Here is a 17,040-nt window from a genome sequence, read left to right as displayed (position 1 = left end):
TTTAAAATACATAAAGTTGAGTTAGATGTTTTGCTTTTCATATAGCCCAAGTTGTGAGATGTATTTGCTTGTCTGAGATGTTACATTTCAGAAATAATTTTTAAAAAATTATGAAGAGACTACTAGAGTTGAAAACTTGATTTTGCAGGCCTAAGGGCAGCTTTATAGGAAACCTGTAATGTTTGATCCTTAGCTTCATAGTTTGGTCCTTGGCTTTCTCAACCCTGGCCCTGACCTGGTGGAACACTCCTGCCACAAGAGATCAGGGCCCTACAGCAGGGGTAGTCAACCTGTGGGTCCTCCAGATGTTCATAGACTATAATTCCCATGAGCCCTTGCCAGCATTTGCTGGCTGGGGCTCATGGGAATTGTAGTCCTTGAACATCTGGAGGACCACAGGTTGACTACCCCTGCCCTACAGGACCTTAGACAGTTCCACAGGGGTGGTAAAACAGCTGTTCCAGTTCTGTGGTTAAGGCCTTCAGTAATGTCTAGGCACTGACTACTCCGCCAGTAGCCACTAGGATGTACTTCTCAGTGAGGGCCATGTTAAGTGGGAACCCCACCCACCCATTTCCATATAAAAATACTATTGTAAAATATTTTAACTGTATTTAATTTTATTTTTTGTATATTTTATTGATGTTATAACCTACCCTGAGTCTTCTTGAAAGCGCAGTATTAACTGAATGATAAATTGAAACAATAAATAAAATATTTAATTTATCATTCAATTGAGGTCAATGTTAATATTTAATTAACAATAAGACATTTTCCCCAGAGCACTTACATCTCTGAAGGTGTGAAAACCATCATGCCCAGTCCAATGCTTGTTCTACACTGTAAACCCCAGTGGTGAAAAGTGCCATCAAGTCACACACACATTATGGCAACCCCATAGGGCTTTCAAGGCAATAGATATTCAGAGGTGTTTTGTCATTGTTTGCCTTGCATAGCAACCCTGGATCCAACTAACCGTGCCTGACCCTCCTTAGCCTCCTTAGCTTCAAAGGTCTGATGAGATCAGATTAGCCTGGACCATCCAAGTCAGGGCACTGGGAATGCGACAAAAATAATGAAAGCTATTCAGACCAACCAAAATATCACAATGCAGTATGTTGTGGTTGTTTAAAACATATGCATACACAAAAGGGGAACTTTTCCAACATTCAGCCTGATAATGTTTGGGACAAAACTGAAGCTTGTACACTATTGTGTGATTTTGGTTGGCCTTAAATGGTATGTGTGTGTGGAATGGTCAGTGGATCAGTGCTGCTGCCTGAGCAACAAAATTACGCAAGGCTATAGTCTCACATTGTACATATCACCAGTTGAACTCATACTTGATAAAATATGTTTTTCTTTTTACTCTGATTTGAAATATAAAGCCAAGATCTTAATAGCCCATATGCTTGGGATTTTATGATTGATTTCTTCTTTCTTCTGATAACTTCAAATCTTGAGTCAAGTTGAATAGTTTCAACTGCAGGTTGTTTGATAAACTTCAGTGCCCTAAAATGCTGTTGGGTGGTTTTATTGCCAGTTTTAAGGAATACTACTTGAAATCTTTTGGTTATATTTTTGAGAGAGTCCAGTTCTGCTGACTTGCTGTAGCTGCAGTATTCAGCTTCATACACAGTATACTGCTTAGGACCATTGCAGTTAAAGTGATGTCCTGTTACTAGTACAGATTAATGTTGGGGGTTTTGAACAGGAAATGAAAAGCTGTTACAAACATTGTTTTATTGTCCCCTAAAACAGCATTAGTGATAGCAGCAGTTCTCAAGGCTTATCTCAGCCTTCCACTCAAACCACACAGTACCTGAGGGCTGACACACCCAACAATGCAACACCAATTACTAGTAAGTATTAATCTAATAACAGTGGTTTCTGTCAAGGAAGGAATCTGTTCTAAGAAACCAAACTGATACTGGGCAGCTAGTTCCAGTTGAAAAGTTACGGATTGAGATCTGAATATCTTGGGTTTCTCTGGGCTGCCAGTGTAAGGAACTGCATATTAGAAGAATATGAGACTCCCAACTCACGTTTCATTCCTAATCCTAAATCAAGGAAATGCAAACAGGGGGAGAATTGACATGGAGAGTTCTCTCCACAAATTACACACACACACACACACAATGTCTAGTATGCAAGAGTAGCTAGCTGTTCTCAAATCAGCAAAAGAAGGTGGTTCAAGATGGTTGCCTCTAACTGGAACTCTTGGTGTCAGTATGAATTAAGAAGGGGCTGATTCTTCCTCTTGCATAACTTTCCTTTAGTGCGTTTGGCCTGCTGAAGTCAATAGAATTTCTTAACTTTCTTAAAGAACTTGAGGGGTCATATAGAAACTATAATTATTCCAAAAATGTGTGGCTCATAATTTTAGTAAGTTCATTAAAAGATATAGCAATATCATTTAGAGCCCAGAAGAGGGCGATGATATGTCAACTTGTAAAAATATTGTATGACGTTACTTCCATGCATGTATTCTGTTGGGTAGTAGCAATTTTGTAGTTACTCCTGTATAAGTTTTGCAAATATGACCAAAACAATAAATATTTGTCTCATGCTATACAGTAACATAGGATATCCCCCCCCCCCTATATTTCTATTCTAATTGATTTAACTGGATTTTTGTGGTAAGGGTATTTACATTTGGTATTTATATTGGTATTGTTTGGGTCTGCTGGCTCCTCAGGTTATCCAACTTTACGGATAGAGAAGAATGACCTTAAAAGTGTAACCTTATTGGAGGCAAAAGCTAAAGTGAAAGATATAGCGATTTCCAGAGAGAGAATAACACTAAAAGATGTTCTTCAAGAAGGTATTAGGAAAAAAATTTCTCATGTGATTTGGCGTGCATGCAATGTGCTTGTTGTGCTTCTTGACCTTTTACTTGGAATTCTCCAAAGAGATTTCAGAAGACTGGTAATAGTTTTAGGGACCATGCTCTATGTGTTCCCTAGAAACATGTACCCTCAAGACAAATTCTTGCTGGTGTAATGTTTAAAAATAATAATTGATTGGAGTCTTCACTAAGCTCTTTATTAAATAGACTTTAATGTGTAGGTAGTATAACGAACATTCCACAGAATGTTTGGCAAAGCAGATGTCACAAAAATACAATCCAAATATTGAAAGGCTGCTTTTTTAACATATCTAAATTCGACATTGGCAAAGAGATCATAGCAGCTACTAGTGTGAATGATTAAATGCTCAACAAAAAATGCCATGGATGTGAAGTTTCTTAACGGGCAGGTCTATTGTTACCTTCATCAATGAGTTATTTGAAGTGTATAGAAATGGATGTCAGCCTCATTTTCTTTCTTCATCATGCTTAGGCACATTTGGGAGGATTTTCCATGGAACTCTAATAGAAGAAAAAGACCCTAGTAAAGAAAAACAAGTGTTTGTCAAAACAGTAAAAGGTAGGCTTTCATTTTATTCATTGTTAGTGTTTAGGCAAACCTGATGAAAGCTTCTGGTTGCTTGATAGAAAATCAACCCTGCAGTCTGTGACCTAGTCACAGTGCTGTGGTTTGAAAGACCAGAAGGGAGTGTGGTGTTGTGTTAGTACACTTTTGAGAGACAGCTGATTCCCAGCAAACCTTAAATGCAGCCATAAGTGGGCAGTGTGCCTCCACATAAGCTTGGTAGGGGGTCAGCTGCACAGCACAGTTGATGTGGGGGGATAGAGATATGTCCGAATGGTAAGGGAAGGCGTCAATAGCTAAAACTGATCCATGGATATATTTTTGGTTTACTTTATATTAAATGACCTTTCCGCAATATAAATTTCATAGACGTTCTATTGTTTGCTTGTATTTTCAGATGTCATGAGCACAGGCATCAACATAAAACAGCCATTGTAGATTAAGCTCAGAATAGTCAGCCAAATGCCTGACAAAATAGAAGTTTTTAGCTGTTGCTGAAAAGTGGGCTGTGGAGGGGATTTATGGACTCCCAGTGGGTGGCCTTTTTGTAGGTGAGGAACAGCGGAAGTGGTATGCACTTTCATAGGAACACTGCTCATTTCACTCACAGAAGCAACACTGGAGAACCTGCAGTCACTATTTCATTGTCCATCAGGACATTATAGGAGGATGTGGTCATCTTCATACTTGGTTCCCAGAGCATATATAAGCATGTGCATCTTAAACCCTGGCTCCTTAGAGTCATGTTATGCCATTCAGTTAAGGATTATATTTAAGTATGAATCCTCTACAACCCCCTCAGAGGTTTGTGTGGCATCAGGAGAGAGTTCCTTTCATGCAAACCAGCTTAATATTACAGTATAGCTTTAGATATGTGTCTGGGGCCCATTCCCAGCTTATTGGAAGTGGTTGATCACGGTCTGATCAACTAGTTGTTCCTTGGGCCCTCCTGTGCTGTCTGCAATCTTTGCAGGTTTTAACTTGCTAAATACTCTCGAACCATAGTAAGAATGAACTGTTTTGCTTTTGACTGCCCTGGTTTAAAATCGTTACACAGTATTTAACTAATACTCCCTGTCTGTTGTGTCTTAATTGAGACTCAAGATTTTTTGTTGTGTAATTTGTTACAGATTGAGTTACACAATCTACCCTTCTGAGTATGGGTTAAACTTACATAATGTGTTTTGCTGAAGGAACGGGTTGACTTATAAGAAACAAGGAAATAATTTTGATAAGAAAAAACAATGAAAGTGCTGGAACTGTTTCATTAGATAAGATTTGAATTTCCGTATATACTTGAATTCAGGTCAATCATTTTTTATGTTCAGCAATTCATTGCTTAGAACCCTGTGATACACGGAGCAGGTTTACCAAAACAACCCCAGATTGTTCAGATCAACTATGAGGCACGTTGGCCCTTTAAAATCCAGACAAAGAACCTTTGGAGGATTGTGGCTTGTCATGAGCATTCTTTGAGAAATGGTGAGACGTTAGGGATTACAGCAGCCTTTTTCAACCTTTTGACTGTGGAGGAGCCCCTGACATTTTTTTTGGACTTCGAGGACCCCCAGAAGTGATATCAGCTGGTCACCTCCTGCCATGCCTCCAGAAGTGACATCACTATCAACACCTTTAGCCCTCTTTTTGCTCCTTCCCCCCTGCCTTAACTACTACTATGGGGCTCCATGTCATGGAGGCTGGAAAGAAGAGTAGGAGTTGTGAAGACAACCTGGATCCCTCCCCCCATACCACGCCTCTTCAGAGCTCCCTGGTTAGGAATCCCTGGACTAGAGTGTCAGGCTACCACCAAGCAGGCTTGAGCTTGGGCCCCACCCAGCCAGGTGCACAGTACAAAAGGTGCACAGTACAAATGGAAGTGATTTTCTGGTCGAAAGGAGACTAAGACTGGTCTTTTGTCTTAACCTTGTATGTATAGAGGAAGATCTGCTGAATTCTTTTTTTCTTTTTTTGTCAGCTCTCTATAAAAGGAAGCTTGCATCCAAAGACTGCTGAGTGGTGATGATCAAGGTTTTAGACTCAGGTGGAATTTTTGCCGCAATTTCTTGGTTTATAGGCTTTTAAAATTATATGTATTAATTTTATCACTTTTATGGGGATATATTGGGTTTTTATTTTGAATTGTAACCCACCTCGAGGCCCAGAGAACCCATAAGAGTGCCCTTAGAAGGAAAAGGTATGTAGTGGTTCTGCGCTGTAGTTAAATTAAACTAATGTCTAACCGGAAGGTGTAGGTCACTCTGCAGCCCTTCCATTCTCTGTTTTAAGAAGCCTTAATTAATGGTACTGTACTAAAGACTTAAGTCTTTCTCTAGGATTTATTTTACCTGTTCATCAGTTTATGAACTCATTTTTCTAACTTTTGACTTTATAGATCAAGCCTCAGAAGTTCAAGTGACAATGATGTTGACAGAAAGCTGTAAACTCAGAGGCCTTCATCACAGGTTAGCACTGTTGCTTCATTTTCATCTTAATAAAGTAAGAGCCAGCTTACTGTAGTAGTTCGGAGTGCGGACTTGTAATCTGGTGAGCCAGGTTTGATTCCTGCTCCTCCAGGGGCAGCCAGCTGGGTGCAACCAACTAAAACGTATCACTTCTTTCAGAAATCTCCTTCCTATCACTCATGTTTGTATAGAAGAAGGAGAAAAGCCCATGGTGATGTTGCCTTACATGAACTGGGGGAACCTCAAGCTGTTTTTGCGGCAGTGCAAACTGGTAGAAGCCAACAATCCTCAGGTAAGAGGTTGCAAACTTAAAATAGCTTGGCACATGTTTTTTGACTGACATTCCCCACAATACTTTACAGAGCCGGTGGCCTATCTATATATATAAAAATTGGTTGATAAGAGTATAAGGAATCAACCACTGGAGAAAAATTGTGAAAACGGAGTATATCTAGAAACCTTTTTGGTTGGTCCTTAAAAAATTATTGATATATAAAATTTATTGTACCAATTGCCTTGGAAAGGTTCTGTTATTAACATTTAAACTGTCAATGGTGACTCTGTAAGGCAGTGGTCCCCAACCTTTTTATCACCGGGGACCACTCACCGGGGACCACTCAACGCCTTTTACTGAGGCCCAGTGGGGGGGGGGTAGTTTACTCCTCTACTCTCAACCACTGCCCCTAACGCTCTCTGATCGCTATGGTAATGTTTAAACATCCCTTCAAAATAAGATACAGACACACCACAACAATGAACATAAGGAACATTTTATTTTCATGGACATTTTAACTCATGACAATGACAAATCAATGGGAACCCTGAACTTGTTTCTCTGCAACGAGATAGTCCCATCTGGGAGTGATGGGAGACAATGACACCCAAAGTGTGTTGTAAACGGTCGGGGGGGGGAGGGGTGAAGTAAAGGGCCAGGGGGGGGGGAAGAAGGCATCCTTCGGGGCCCACCTCCAATTAGTCGAAGGACCACATGTGGTCCGCACCCCACAGGTTGGGGATCGCTACTGTAAGGGATTAATCATTACAAAGACTTTTATTATTCAGTAGAACTTTTTTCAAAGGAAATACGCTTCTTTTGTTTTTAGAAAGTTGCTATCATTAGTAATTAAGTATAAACCGGGTATGATTTGAAGAACTAGACTTGGATCCTGTGTGGCATGAGCAGACCTGTGCTGTGTTAAATGGGACTCTCCTGTCACAAATTCCACCTCAGAAGCTAAGTGGATACACACATGCACACACTGAACTCAGAAGGACTGATTAGCTGTTTTAGCAAAGAATTATCATATGGCATCATATGACTTAATTTGGATATTATGACTCAGCTTACTAATTGCCATAATTTGCTTTTGCCTTATATCTTCAGTTATGATGGTTTTTCATTTAGTCTGAGGAAGAGTTTGTGCATTCGGAAGCTCACGCCTTGAATAAATCTTTGTTGGTCTTAAAGGTGCTATTGGACTCTATTTTTATTGTGCTACTTCAGACCAACACGGCTACCCACTTGAATCCAGCACAAGATAGTTTGTCATCTAATATTAATGTATTTCAATACAGATTTTCAGCCCTGACCCCAGCTGGTGGAATGTGCTTCCAAAGGAAATCAGGGCCCTGCAGGGACCTAGATCAGTTCCACATGCCTTGCAAAATGGAACTATTCTACCAGGCCCATGGCTGGGACCTAAAATAACATCCACCAAGAATGGTCTAGCCTTACTAAAAACAGAAGAACTGGCTCCTTGCCAACACACACACCATTCTGGGTTTTAATTGGGGGCATCAGTAATAACTAAATGTTTTAAATTTTTAACTGTATGTGATTTTATTGTGGTTACCTGCTCTGAGCAACACAGAAAGGCAGGATATAATTTTGCTGTTGTTGGTGTTAACGTGTCTCTGAACTGGAATGTTACCTGTGTCTAGACAAGATGTTGTATGCCTAGGAACAGTAAAATTCTGCATTCTGCACCTAGTGCATCTTGTCTTTGCTTTGCCAGAAGTTGGAACTGCATGTCCTTCAGTTATCAGTACTGAGGGAACAAATGTTTCTAGTTCCACTGAAAAACAGTAGGCAAGGGGAACACATTTTGATATTCTATTTTCACCACTAATGATAGCAAATAAACACTGAGATTTTGGAACACCAGGGTTTTAGTACAAGCATCAACAGATTTTCATTGTACTGGAGAAAACACTACTTTGTACTTTCAGCAGTTAGGGAATATTGATCAATAATAGGTTTCAATTCTGAACACCTTATAAGTTGTAACCATCTTTCTGTAGGCAATTTCACAGCAAGATCTTGTACATATGGCTATTCAGATTGCCTGTGGAATGAGCTACTTGGCTAGAAGGGAGGTCATTCACAAAGACTTGGCTGCTAGAAACTGTGTGTAAGTACTACCATACTGTTGAAGAGACACTGTCCATTCAACATGTACTATAAAATGTCTTGTTATTTGGTCTGTGTTCAAATCACCCTTTTCCATAACAAGTTTGTTTTTTCACAGGTGTAGATGCAGCATGACAAAGAGATGCTTACAGAGATTATTATGAATTGCTCTATCAGTACTGCAGCCATTAAGTTATCCTTGGTGACTTGATTCACCAAGGGCAGAGAGCAGGTTTAGCCTCTACCCCTTTGTTGACTCATTTTGCTAATCTTTTTAAGTACAAAGATATGGGGTGTATGTTCTTTGTTACTTTTTTGTCATTGAGGACTGGGCTACCTTGCAGTGTTACCCCCAAGTAGTACACAGGTATGCCACAGGAGGTTGTGTCCCCAGGAGACCCTGTGGTATATGAGCCTTTCCTCTGCACATATCTCATCTCATCTTTTTAAACAGCCCCGCCGCACAGAGCGCCGCGGACTGAATAAAGGAGTAAGGACTGTGTGGGAGGAGTTAGGGCGGGCCCTGTCCGGGATAAAAAGTGGCTCCTGATTGGCTCCTCCGAGTGTCCATCCTGGCCCAAGCAAAGCGCGGCTCCCCATTGGCTGCTTCACCCGGCCAGGGAATCTGGCCGGCTGCTCAAGACAGCCATGGGTGGGGACTGGGCTGCGCCGCCTTCTCCCAGCCGCTCCGGCGGTCGGGAGAAGGCTCCACAGAGCCATGGGTGGGGGGTGGGCCGTGCCGCCTTCTCCTGGCCGCCGGAGCGGCCTTGCCGCATCACAGATGCGGCGAGGCCGCTCCGGCGGCCGGGAGAAGGCTCCACAGAGCCACGGGTGGGGGGTGGCCCTTTGGGGTTTGGGAGGGGGGGTTCCCCTTTCACATCTAGCGCCCATTTCATTTGAATATAAAATGGGCTTTAAATCTAGTCCATAATAATAGTGGGTTTTTTTCTTAATTTTGAATGCCAGTGTTTCTCAAGGGAAATATCTTGAATTCAACTGTTAAACCTGTATTTTAAGTGAATACTTCAAAGCACAACTTCATACATACATATGTAAGCCACATCAAGTCACAACCAAATTATGTTAACCACTGCAAAGGGCTTTCAAAGCAAGTGAGAAGCATTGCCATTGCCTTCCTCTTCAGCAGGCATGGCCAAACTATAGTTTTCTAGATGTCCATGGACTACAATTCCCATGAGCCCCTGCCAGCCTGCTCCTCCTGCAATACTTCAACAGTGTAAGGCAGCATGCAGGCAAGACTAGACAGTGTTGGCTGGGCCTTATTGGAATTGTAGTCCATGGACATCTGGAGAGCCAGTTTGGCCACCCCAGCTCCACAGAGTCATCCTTGGTGGTCTCCGATCAAAGTTCCAAGATGTGAAGAGATGGGCTATACCATGCCATCTTCCCTCCAGAATACTTATATCTAAATAGTGTTATGGCCTGTCCTAAGTTCTTGTCTGTATTCATTTTAATATGCAGCATCGATGAGGCACTTCAGGTAAAGATCACAGATAATGCTCTGTCCAGAGATTTATTTCCAATGGATTACCATTGCCTTGGAGACAATGAAAACAGACCAGTGCGGTGGATGGCTCTTGAAAGTTTGGTTAATAATGAGTTTTCTGGTGCTAGTGATGTGGTAAGTTACCAACTAAAGCTGGATGTTATGCCACCTCCTGTTTTTTTCACTATGTGTTTCCTGGGACATATCACAAATAGACTAGCACCTATCTTAAGGAATTCCATGTGCTTGCACAGCATTCAGGTGCTTGCACAGCATCAGGTGCTTGCACAGCATTCAGTGCTTGCACAGCATTGCACAGCATTCTTGTTAGTTAAGCTCTTAAATGTATAATTTGTGAATGATGATAGAGTGATTTCAAAGGATTTCCTTACAGGAATGGATTTCAAAGTTGTATTTCAGAAGTGTAAAGCAAATTTGACAGATCTGAAAGCTTCAGATCTGTACAAGCAAAAACTGGTCAGAAGAAGCTAGAGCATTCTGCCACACCTTGGATTTAGTTGATCAAGCTAAGAATGAATGGTCAAACTCAAAGCAGTGTAGCGAATTAGAAAAAAAAGAGAAGACATTTCCAACTTCTTAAACTTTAACTGTTTAACATGCACAGTTTCTTAATCCGATGCAGCCAGCTTTTTTAAATCCCACTTCCAGAAGAAAGGAGATATTGACTACATATATTTTACTAGTTGATAAGATGCTCCTTTGCCTGATTGTTTTGTTAGAATCATTTACATAGTAAACAACACAGAACTAAGTTAGATCAAAGTTATGATTACCAAATCATACCAAAGCTGCTTTATGTACATTCAGTTTCAGAAGTAATCTGACCAACTTTTAAATGAAACTAACAAATCAGTTTTAAATTAATATCATTAGTAATTCTGATGCCACTGTCAGTATTTCTTGCATCATACTCTCCAGACATTCAGATGGGAGTTCCTCCTGTTAAGCTAATACATGTAGTGATGATATAAGATGCAGAATGGGATTGGAAGAATATGGACAATATATTGCAACTATAAGAATTGTTCTGTTTATTCAGAGAGAACAGTTCTGTTCGGGGAAAATAGCTGTTAAATGTGGCTACTTCTGCTTAAATAGCAAACTTATTCACACAAAAGTATTCTCTCTACTGTTGTTCTAGTCACTAAACATAATAAAGTTCAGTTGACAGCTCACTCCCTGCCTGATTGGCCCTCTCTGGGGATGTGCCGCCAATAGAGAGAGAGAACACTCTGCCAATGAGGGCCAGTCAGTTCAAATTGAATGCAGGCATATCACTCCCCACCAGACTGGCCCATCCCTGTGGGTGTGCCACTAATAGAGAGAGAGCACTCTGCCAATGAGCTCAAGTTGCATGCAGTTTGGCCCCAATCAGAAGGGAGCCCTCAGCCAGGAAGAGCTAATAAGGGGGTCTTTCAATAGAGGACATGGGGGCGGGGAGTGAGCTGCCTTTTGGAGGAGAAATGCCCCCCTGCTGGCCCTCTGGGACCCAGGTGGCCAGGAAAAGCCTCTACCCTGAGAATGTTTACTCATGAGTAAGTCATGACTCAGCCAGGAATGGCCTGCCCTGGTAATTTAGCCCCAATCAGGAGGGAGCTCTCAGTTAGGAAAGGCTAATATGTGGTCAGCTGTTGGGCTCCAACTTCCTGACGGTTTCAGAAGTTTGCTGGGTAGAAGAGGAGCTGGCCTCAGAGCATGGCTTACTGCTAGTAAGTTGCCTTGGCCTTCTGGTCTCTTTAAACTCATACATTGGGGGGGGGGGAGGAGGAAGGAGCTGCCTCTTGACACAGCCTTTGTACACCTTTTATCTTTATTTATTTATAATTCAGCTTCTCTCCTGCCATTTCCATCAACCAACTTATAGCGGCTAGCAGATTATAAAACCCACCATAAAAACTGTTACATCTAAAAACATAACCAGTTCATGATAGCAGAGGCAAACCCTTCCTCCCTCAGCTCATACAGACAGGTAATATCTCATGGTGGGGGTAAAAGGAGCCATACCGATCTAGTTGCTCATAGTGGGGAGCCCAGTTCTTAACCAAAAACCTAGCAGAATAGCTCCATCTCGCAGAGTCTGTGGAACTTGAAAGCTCTGTCATGGCCCTCAGCTCACCTGGGAGCTCATTCCACTAGGTTGGGTCCAGAACTGAGAACGCCCTTGCCCAGGTCGAGGCCAGATGAACTTCCCTTGAGCCAAGGACTTTAATTTTATATGAAAAGAGAGACTGTGCTTTTTAAGTATTTGTATATCATTAATACTTCTGGAAGAAAATTGGAACAACACATCTAAATACAACTGTTAATGTTTGGATTTTTTTCCAGTGGTCTTTTGGAGTGACCTTGTGGGAATTGATGACTTTAGGACAAACTCCGTATGTTGATATCGACCCTTTTGAGATGGCTGCCTATCTAAAAGATGGGTACAGAATAGCTCAGCCTATCAACTGTCCAGATGAACTGTAAGTGATGACTAATAAGATTGTTAGGAGTCATAAGACTTCTGCCGTTTCCCGTTACACTGAGGTAGTATTAAAATAGTCAAAAAGAATTTCTTAAGCCATTGATGTTTGTAGGACTTTTGCGAGGCATTTTGGTAGGCAGATGGGTCATATTTCTTTTTCTCATAGCAGGAGGTGGTTACAGAGACAAGGGAAACAAATTAATTCTGTGCTGCTTTATTACTGATGGCTGAGTGACCACAAAGGATGAGATGTGATGCTTGTAATATTCATGACACCTGAGCATGCTTAAATGCTTAACTTTATTACATTCTTCTCTTAATAACTGAGGAATACTAAAGAAACCCTTTAAAACCATTGCAACCAAGGAAGGATCATGTTACATGGATGCACTCAGCATAATTGAAACAGTTGTTGCTCTTAGTTAGGAAAGGAAGAGCCAAGTAAAATAGTTGTGGTTTGTAGTTTGAGAAGCATTGGATCTATATCAGAAGGGAAGGAGGATCAGACCTTATAGGGACAAATTAGTCACAAATACGGGCCTTAGAATTGTCACTGCAGGAAAGAAGCAAAGAAGAATGAGCATGTGACAAGCTTCCTGACCATTGCTTGCTTTATCTTATAGATTTGCTGTGATGGCTTGCTGCTGGGCACTAGATCCGGAGGAGAGACCCAAATTCCAGCAGTTGGTGCAGTGCCTCACAGAATTCCATGCAGCTCTGGGAGCCTACGTCTGACACAAGCACATGCCATCTCTGCACTGCTTACAAGGGGACAGTGGGTTCACTTAACATCAAAATACATAATTTGGTGGATCTATTTATACACTCTGAAACCTCCCTCCCAAACTCATGATGTGGAAGTAAGTTCCAGTGATTTCAGTGGAAGGTCCACATGATATGGTTAGGAATCAGGAAGCCAGGGTATGCAGTAGCAACACTAGAAATTTCTTCCCAGATCACTGTGCCTTAAAATAGTCTGGCATTTTTTTACAACTAGGTTTTATTCTGCATATCACTTGTGTTGAAAGCAAGACATCTTGACTCCCAACAGAATTCCTGAAATGTAGACAGGAATTTGATGAATTTTGGCATTGTTAAAGATGGTGCAAACTTAATTTCAGAGTTGTTTGAATTGGCAAGTATATGGAGTGTACTTGTGTGTAAAACTAAACCAGCAAATGGCTTTTCCCATATCCCACCCCCAGAACTTTTGTGTTCCCATATCAAAGTATTTAAATTGATTTGATTGGTTTTGGTGTTCAGGTTTGTAGTGTATCTGGAATAGCCTTTTTTATCAATTGAACTTTCTTTCTAGACGACAGCACAATATGGTTGGAACCACAAGTGGCCTTTCCCTATGTTTTAACCCTCTTCTTCATTAGCAGATCTTAGAGGGGAAAACTTGGGAGCATTATCCCCTTTAAGTAAACCATCATGTAAAACTGGTTCAAGTTTACGTCATACACAGCAGTAATAATACAGGACCTTGTATTTTGCGGACAGGATGTTCCAAATGGTAGAAGTGCCACAGCCGCCCCTGTATTAGGAGTCTTTCATTTTGTACTGTAGAATTCAGTTTTTCTTGTTTAAAAGGTACTGGTTTGTGTTTAGGATTTTTTTTTATTGATATGGAAAGGAATAAAATATATAAATATATATTTGTAAAGACATATTTGAAGAGTAAAACAAATCTGTATATTAAGAGATAATGTGAGTCCCTCTCATGGACTATGATGTGTTGCGTCAGCTTGTAGATCCTTGAGAATGTCTTAATTGGCCCTTAACTCAAATGCTGGGGTTGATTGGGAAGCCACTCCTGCTCACTGAAGAAAGCTCTCATCATTTTGCAGAGTAGTGTTATCCCACTCATATGCCGATTTGGTAACGCCTCTGCAGTGTGGCTTGTGATTAATGATGCATACAGCTGCAAATCTTCTTAAACATATTTAAGTGATTTGTCTTTCGCTTGTTTGAAAGGGTAGTCCCACTCAAATTGCAGCATAACTATTACTCTGAGGAACCACATTTTTGACTTGCAGTGTGTTAAATCCAAGCTGCTGATATCACTAGATATGATATGCCCTCCAAAAGCCATCCATTCAGTTCTGCTTTGTGTATACCATAGAAGGAGAGCAACCTTTGTGTGTTGTTCTCTCCTCCTCTAATACGCATTTGCTTTTTATTCCCCCTCCTTCCCCAGTCATGTGTGCATGCCTGGTGTTATTTTCTCGCCCTCCTAGTCAACCATTAGCCTATATCTAGGATATAATATTCTAGCAACAATTGTGTGCATAGGCAGTTCTGACACAATAGCTGGGGATGGGGAGTGGAGAAACAGCCGTGAACCCAGAGGAAGATACAAGTGTGTTCATTTTGCTTATTGCCTGTTGACTGAAAAGACAAGAAACCAAGATAGGAGTGAAAATATCATGACACTTAACAGCTACATCATTAAGGTGTTGGGGTTACAATATAATACTATGTGTTGCTTTCCATTTATGAAATGCAGCAGCATAATTCCACTTGGAGACACTTAATGGGCTGAAATTGAGTTTTGAGTCACAGCTTTAATGCCGTTGTCCCTTCAGAGAATTCAGAACACACAGTTTTTGCTTACGCTGTTTTGTACTTAACTCCCCCGAGGTAAGTTAAGAGTGAAAGATTGTGACTGGCCCAAAGTCACCTTGCAAGCTTCATGGTTGAATTACCTTTTAAAATATAATTTCCAAAATTTATACCCTGCCTTTCTGCCTTCTTAAGAGTCACCAAAGCAACTAACAAAAACATAATGAAATCCCATCCTAGAAACCATTAAAACCAACAAAAACACATAGTTGGAATCTTTCAATCTAGATCTAAAGTACATATTCAAAAATACAAACTAACAGCATCGGGTTTATCACTGGGGAAACACCAAATGAAGCAAAAAGTCTTCACCTACGGGTGGAAGGCAGAAGTAGAGGGGGACAGATGAGTCTTCCTGAGAGGAGAGTTCCACAGTATTGGTCAAGGAGGTCCTCCCTATTTTGCCACCTACCTAATCTCAGAAGCGGCATCTAAACATGAGCCTCAGAGCATGACTGTAATGGGTTCATAAGGGAGTAGGTTATACCTTATAGCAGTGGTTCTCAGCCTTCCTAATGCTGCGACCCTTTAATACAGTTCCTCCTGTTGTGGTGACCCCAACTTTGGGACCCCTTTGGAGAGAAGGGCAGGGTATGAACCAAGTAACAAAAACCAGTGATTTGGAAGAAAAAAAATTGAGTCGGGTACCTTTAAGATCAACAAAGATTTATTCAAGTTGTGAGATTTCGTGTGCAGGCCTCCTCCCTCAGACAAAATTGATTTGGAGACATCAGTAAAGAGATGTGGGTCAGCGGCTGGCAGGAGAGTGCAGACGCCTGCAGGAGGAGCAACAAAGTGCCCCCCCCCCCTCTGGCCAAGCAGCTCGCCCTGCCGTGACCTCTGGGAAAGGGCTGTTCAACCCCCAAAGGGGTCCTGACCTCCAGGTCGAGAACAACTGCCTTATAGCTATTTATCTGTTTATTCACATTTATATACCGGCCTCCCTGAAGGCTCAGGGATTTGAACCCAAGTTCCATGAGCCCTAATTCAACACTCAAGCTACTAAACCACATCTGTTTCCAACTTGAACTTGTGCCATGATATGGGTGACATGCCATGTTCGAAGCCTCATACAATATGATGAGAGAACACAAATTCCAAAAGCCTTAGATGTTGGGATGTTAAAGCAGGTGAGAAGAATCTTTGTCTCTTCATGTATTATGTCACTGAGGCCTCGAATGGAGAAAACTTTTTCATTGTGACATACTGCCACACATGCTGAGAAACTACAGTAGTATGAAGCAAAGTTAAATGCAGGCAAAGGGTGTAGATCTACAGTGTACTAAACGACATCAAGGATTCTGGCTAGAGGGTTGTAATAAGTTAGTTTGTGCTGAGGTCTCTAACAATATTTGAGAATCAAAATGGCAATTTTCAAAAGCCATGATTGTTTAAATCTACTTACTGAAGTTAACACACTGTTTTGTTGACTCTAATCGGAACAAATCCAAACCAGAATTAAACACTTTTGAAAATTCTACCATAAATGTTTAGTCCTAGTTCCAGGAGATCAACAGTACTTTCATATGAATCATACACATCAAGATTGCACAATCTATGCCTGGCAACTCACGTAATGGCATCCAGTCAATTTTAGTGAAAAATTCAATCTGCAATAGGAAACTCGTTGTTGATTTTTCCCTGTGATTCTGGTACCCAGAGCAAATTGGCTTGGACACCCTGAACATGCTGTAGGTGCTTATTCTGGTTTTAACAACACATTGAAAGAGGTGCTGAAAGACAAATGAGATTCAAGAAAGCACAAGAAAAATATCTGTTTGGGTCAAGTGGAAGTCACCTTGAGTCAATATTAAAGTAAATTAAATAGCCAGAATACTTTCAGCTTCATGCTGTTCATGAGAGAGGGTTATAAAATAAGCCCACATTGTTGGGAACAGGCCCTAATGCTTAATATATCAACCTTGGTAATGTGAGAATGAATGAGGTGGCTGTAGAATGCTTTGGCTGCTCAGATAGAGAGGCGTTCTGCCAAAGCATGAGCCAGTCAACCTACGACGAGAGGTCAGCTTGTCAAAACTTGGATTAAAATTCTTGCTAGTGTGATTTCACTGCTTCATGTGGATGGATTCTCCTAGGAGATACTGCTTGAAATCTAT

At 41.2% G+C, this 17,040-nt stretch overlaps 1 protein-coding gene across 4 annotated transcripts in view; it reads left to right on the top strand.

Annotated features, from left to right (window-relative positions):
- The window catches only part of RYK (receptor like tyrosine kinase), a 29,843-nt gene extending 15,836 nt beyond the window's left edge, over nucleotides 1-14,007 (top strand). For 2 of the 4 annotated variants that reach the window (XM_077349103.1, XM_077349100.1), the window contains exons 7-15: nucleotides 1,762-1,862; nucleotides 2,699-2,824; nucleotides 3,342-3,428; nucleotides 5,827-5,896; nucleotides 6,056-6,188; nucleotides 8,198-8,307; nucleotides 9,789-9,948; nucleotides 12,160-12,296; nucleotides 12,922-14,007. In XM_077349103.1, coding sequence (XP_077205218.1) covers nucleotides 1,762-1,862; nucleotides 2,699-2,824; nucleotides 3,342-3,428; nucleotides 5,827-5,896; nucleotides 6,056-6,188; nucleotides 8,198-8,307; nucleotides 9,789-9,948; nucleotides 12,160-12,296; nucleotides 12,922-13,033 — 1,036 coding nt within the window. In that variant the 3' untranslated portion in view covers nucleotides 13,034-14,007. Of the gene's footprint in view, nucleotides 1-1,761; nucleotides 1,864-2,690; nucleotides 2,825-3,341; nucleotides 3,429-5,826; nucleotides 5,897-6,055; nucleotides 6,189-8,197; nucleotides 8,308-9,788; nucleotides 9,949-12,159; nucleotides 12,297-12,921 lie in introns of all 4 variants that reach the window. The other 2 variants (XM_077349101.1, XM_077349099.1) reach the window with 1 other exon arrangement.
- The last annotated feature ends 3,033 nt before the right edge of the window (nucleotides 14,008-17,040 follow it).

Source organism: Paroedura picta, chromosome 8, assembly GCF_049243985.1.
Source record: "Paroedura picta isolate Pp20150507F chromosome 8, Ppicta_v3.0, whole genome shotgun sequence".
Lineage (NCBI taxonomy): Eukaryota > Metazoa > Chordata > Lepidosauria > Squamata > Gekkonidae > Paroedura > Paroedura picta.
Note: the sequence above shows the minus strand (reverse complement) of the source record. Positions and strands in the feature narration are given on the sequence as shown.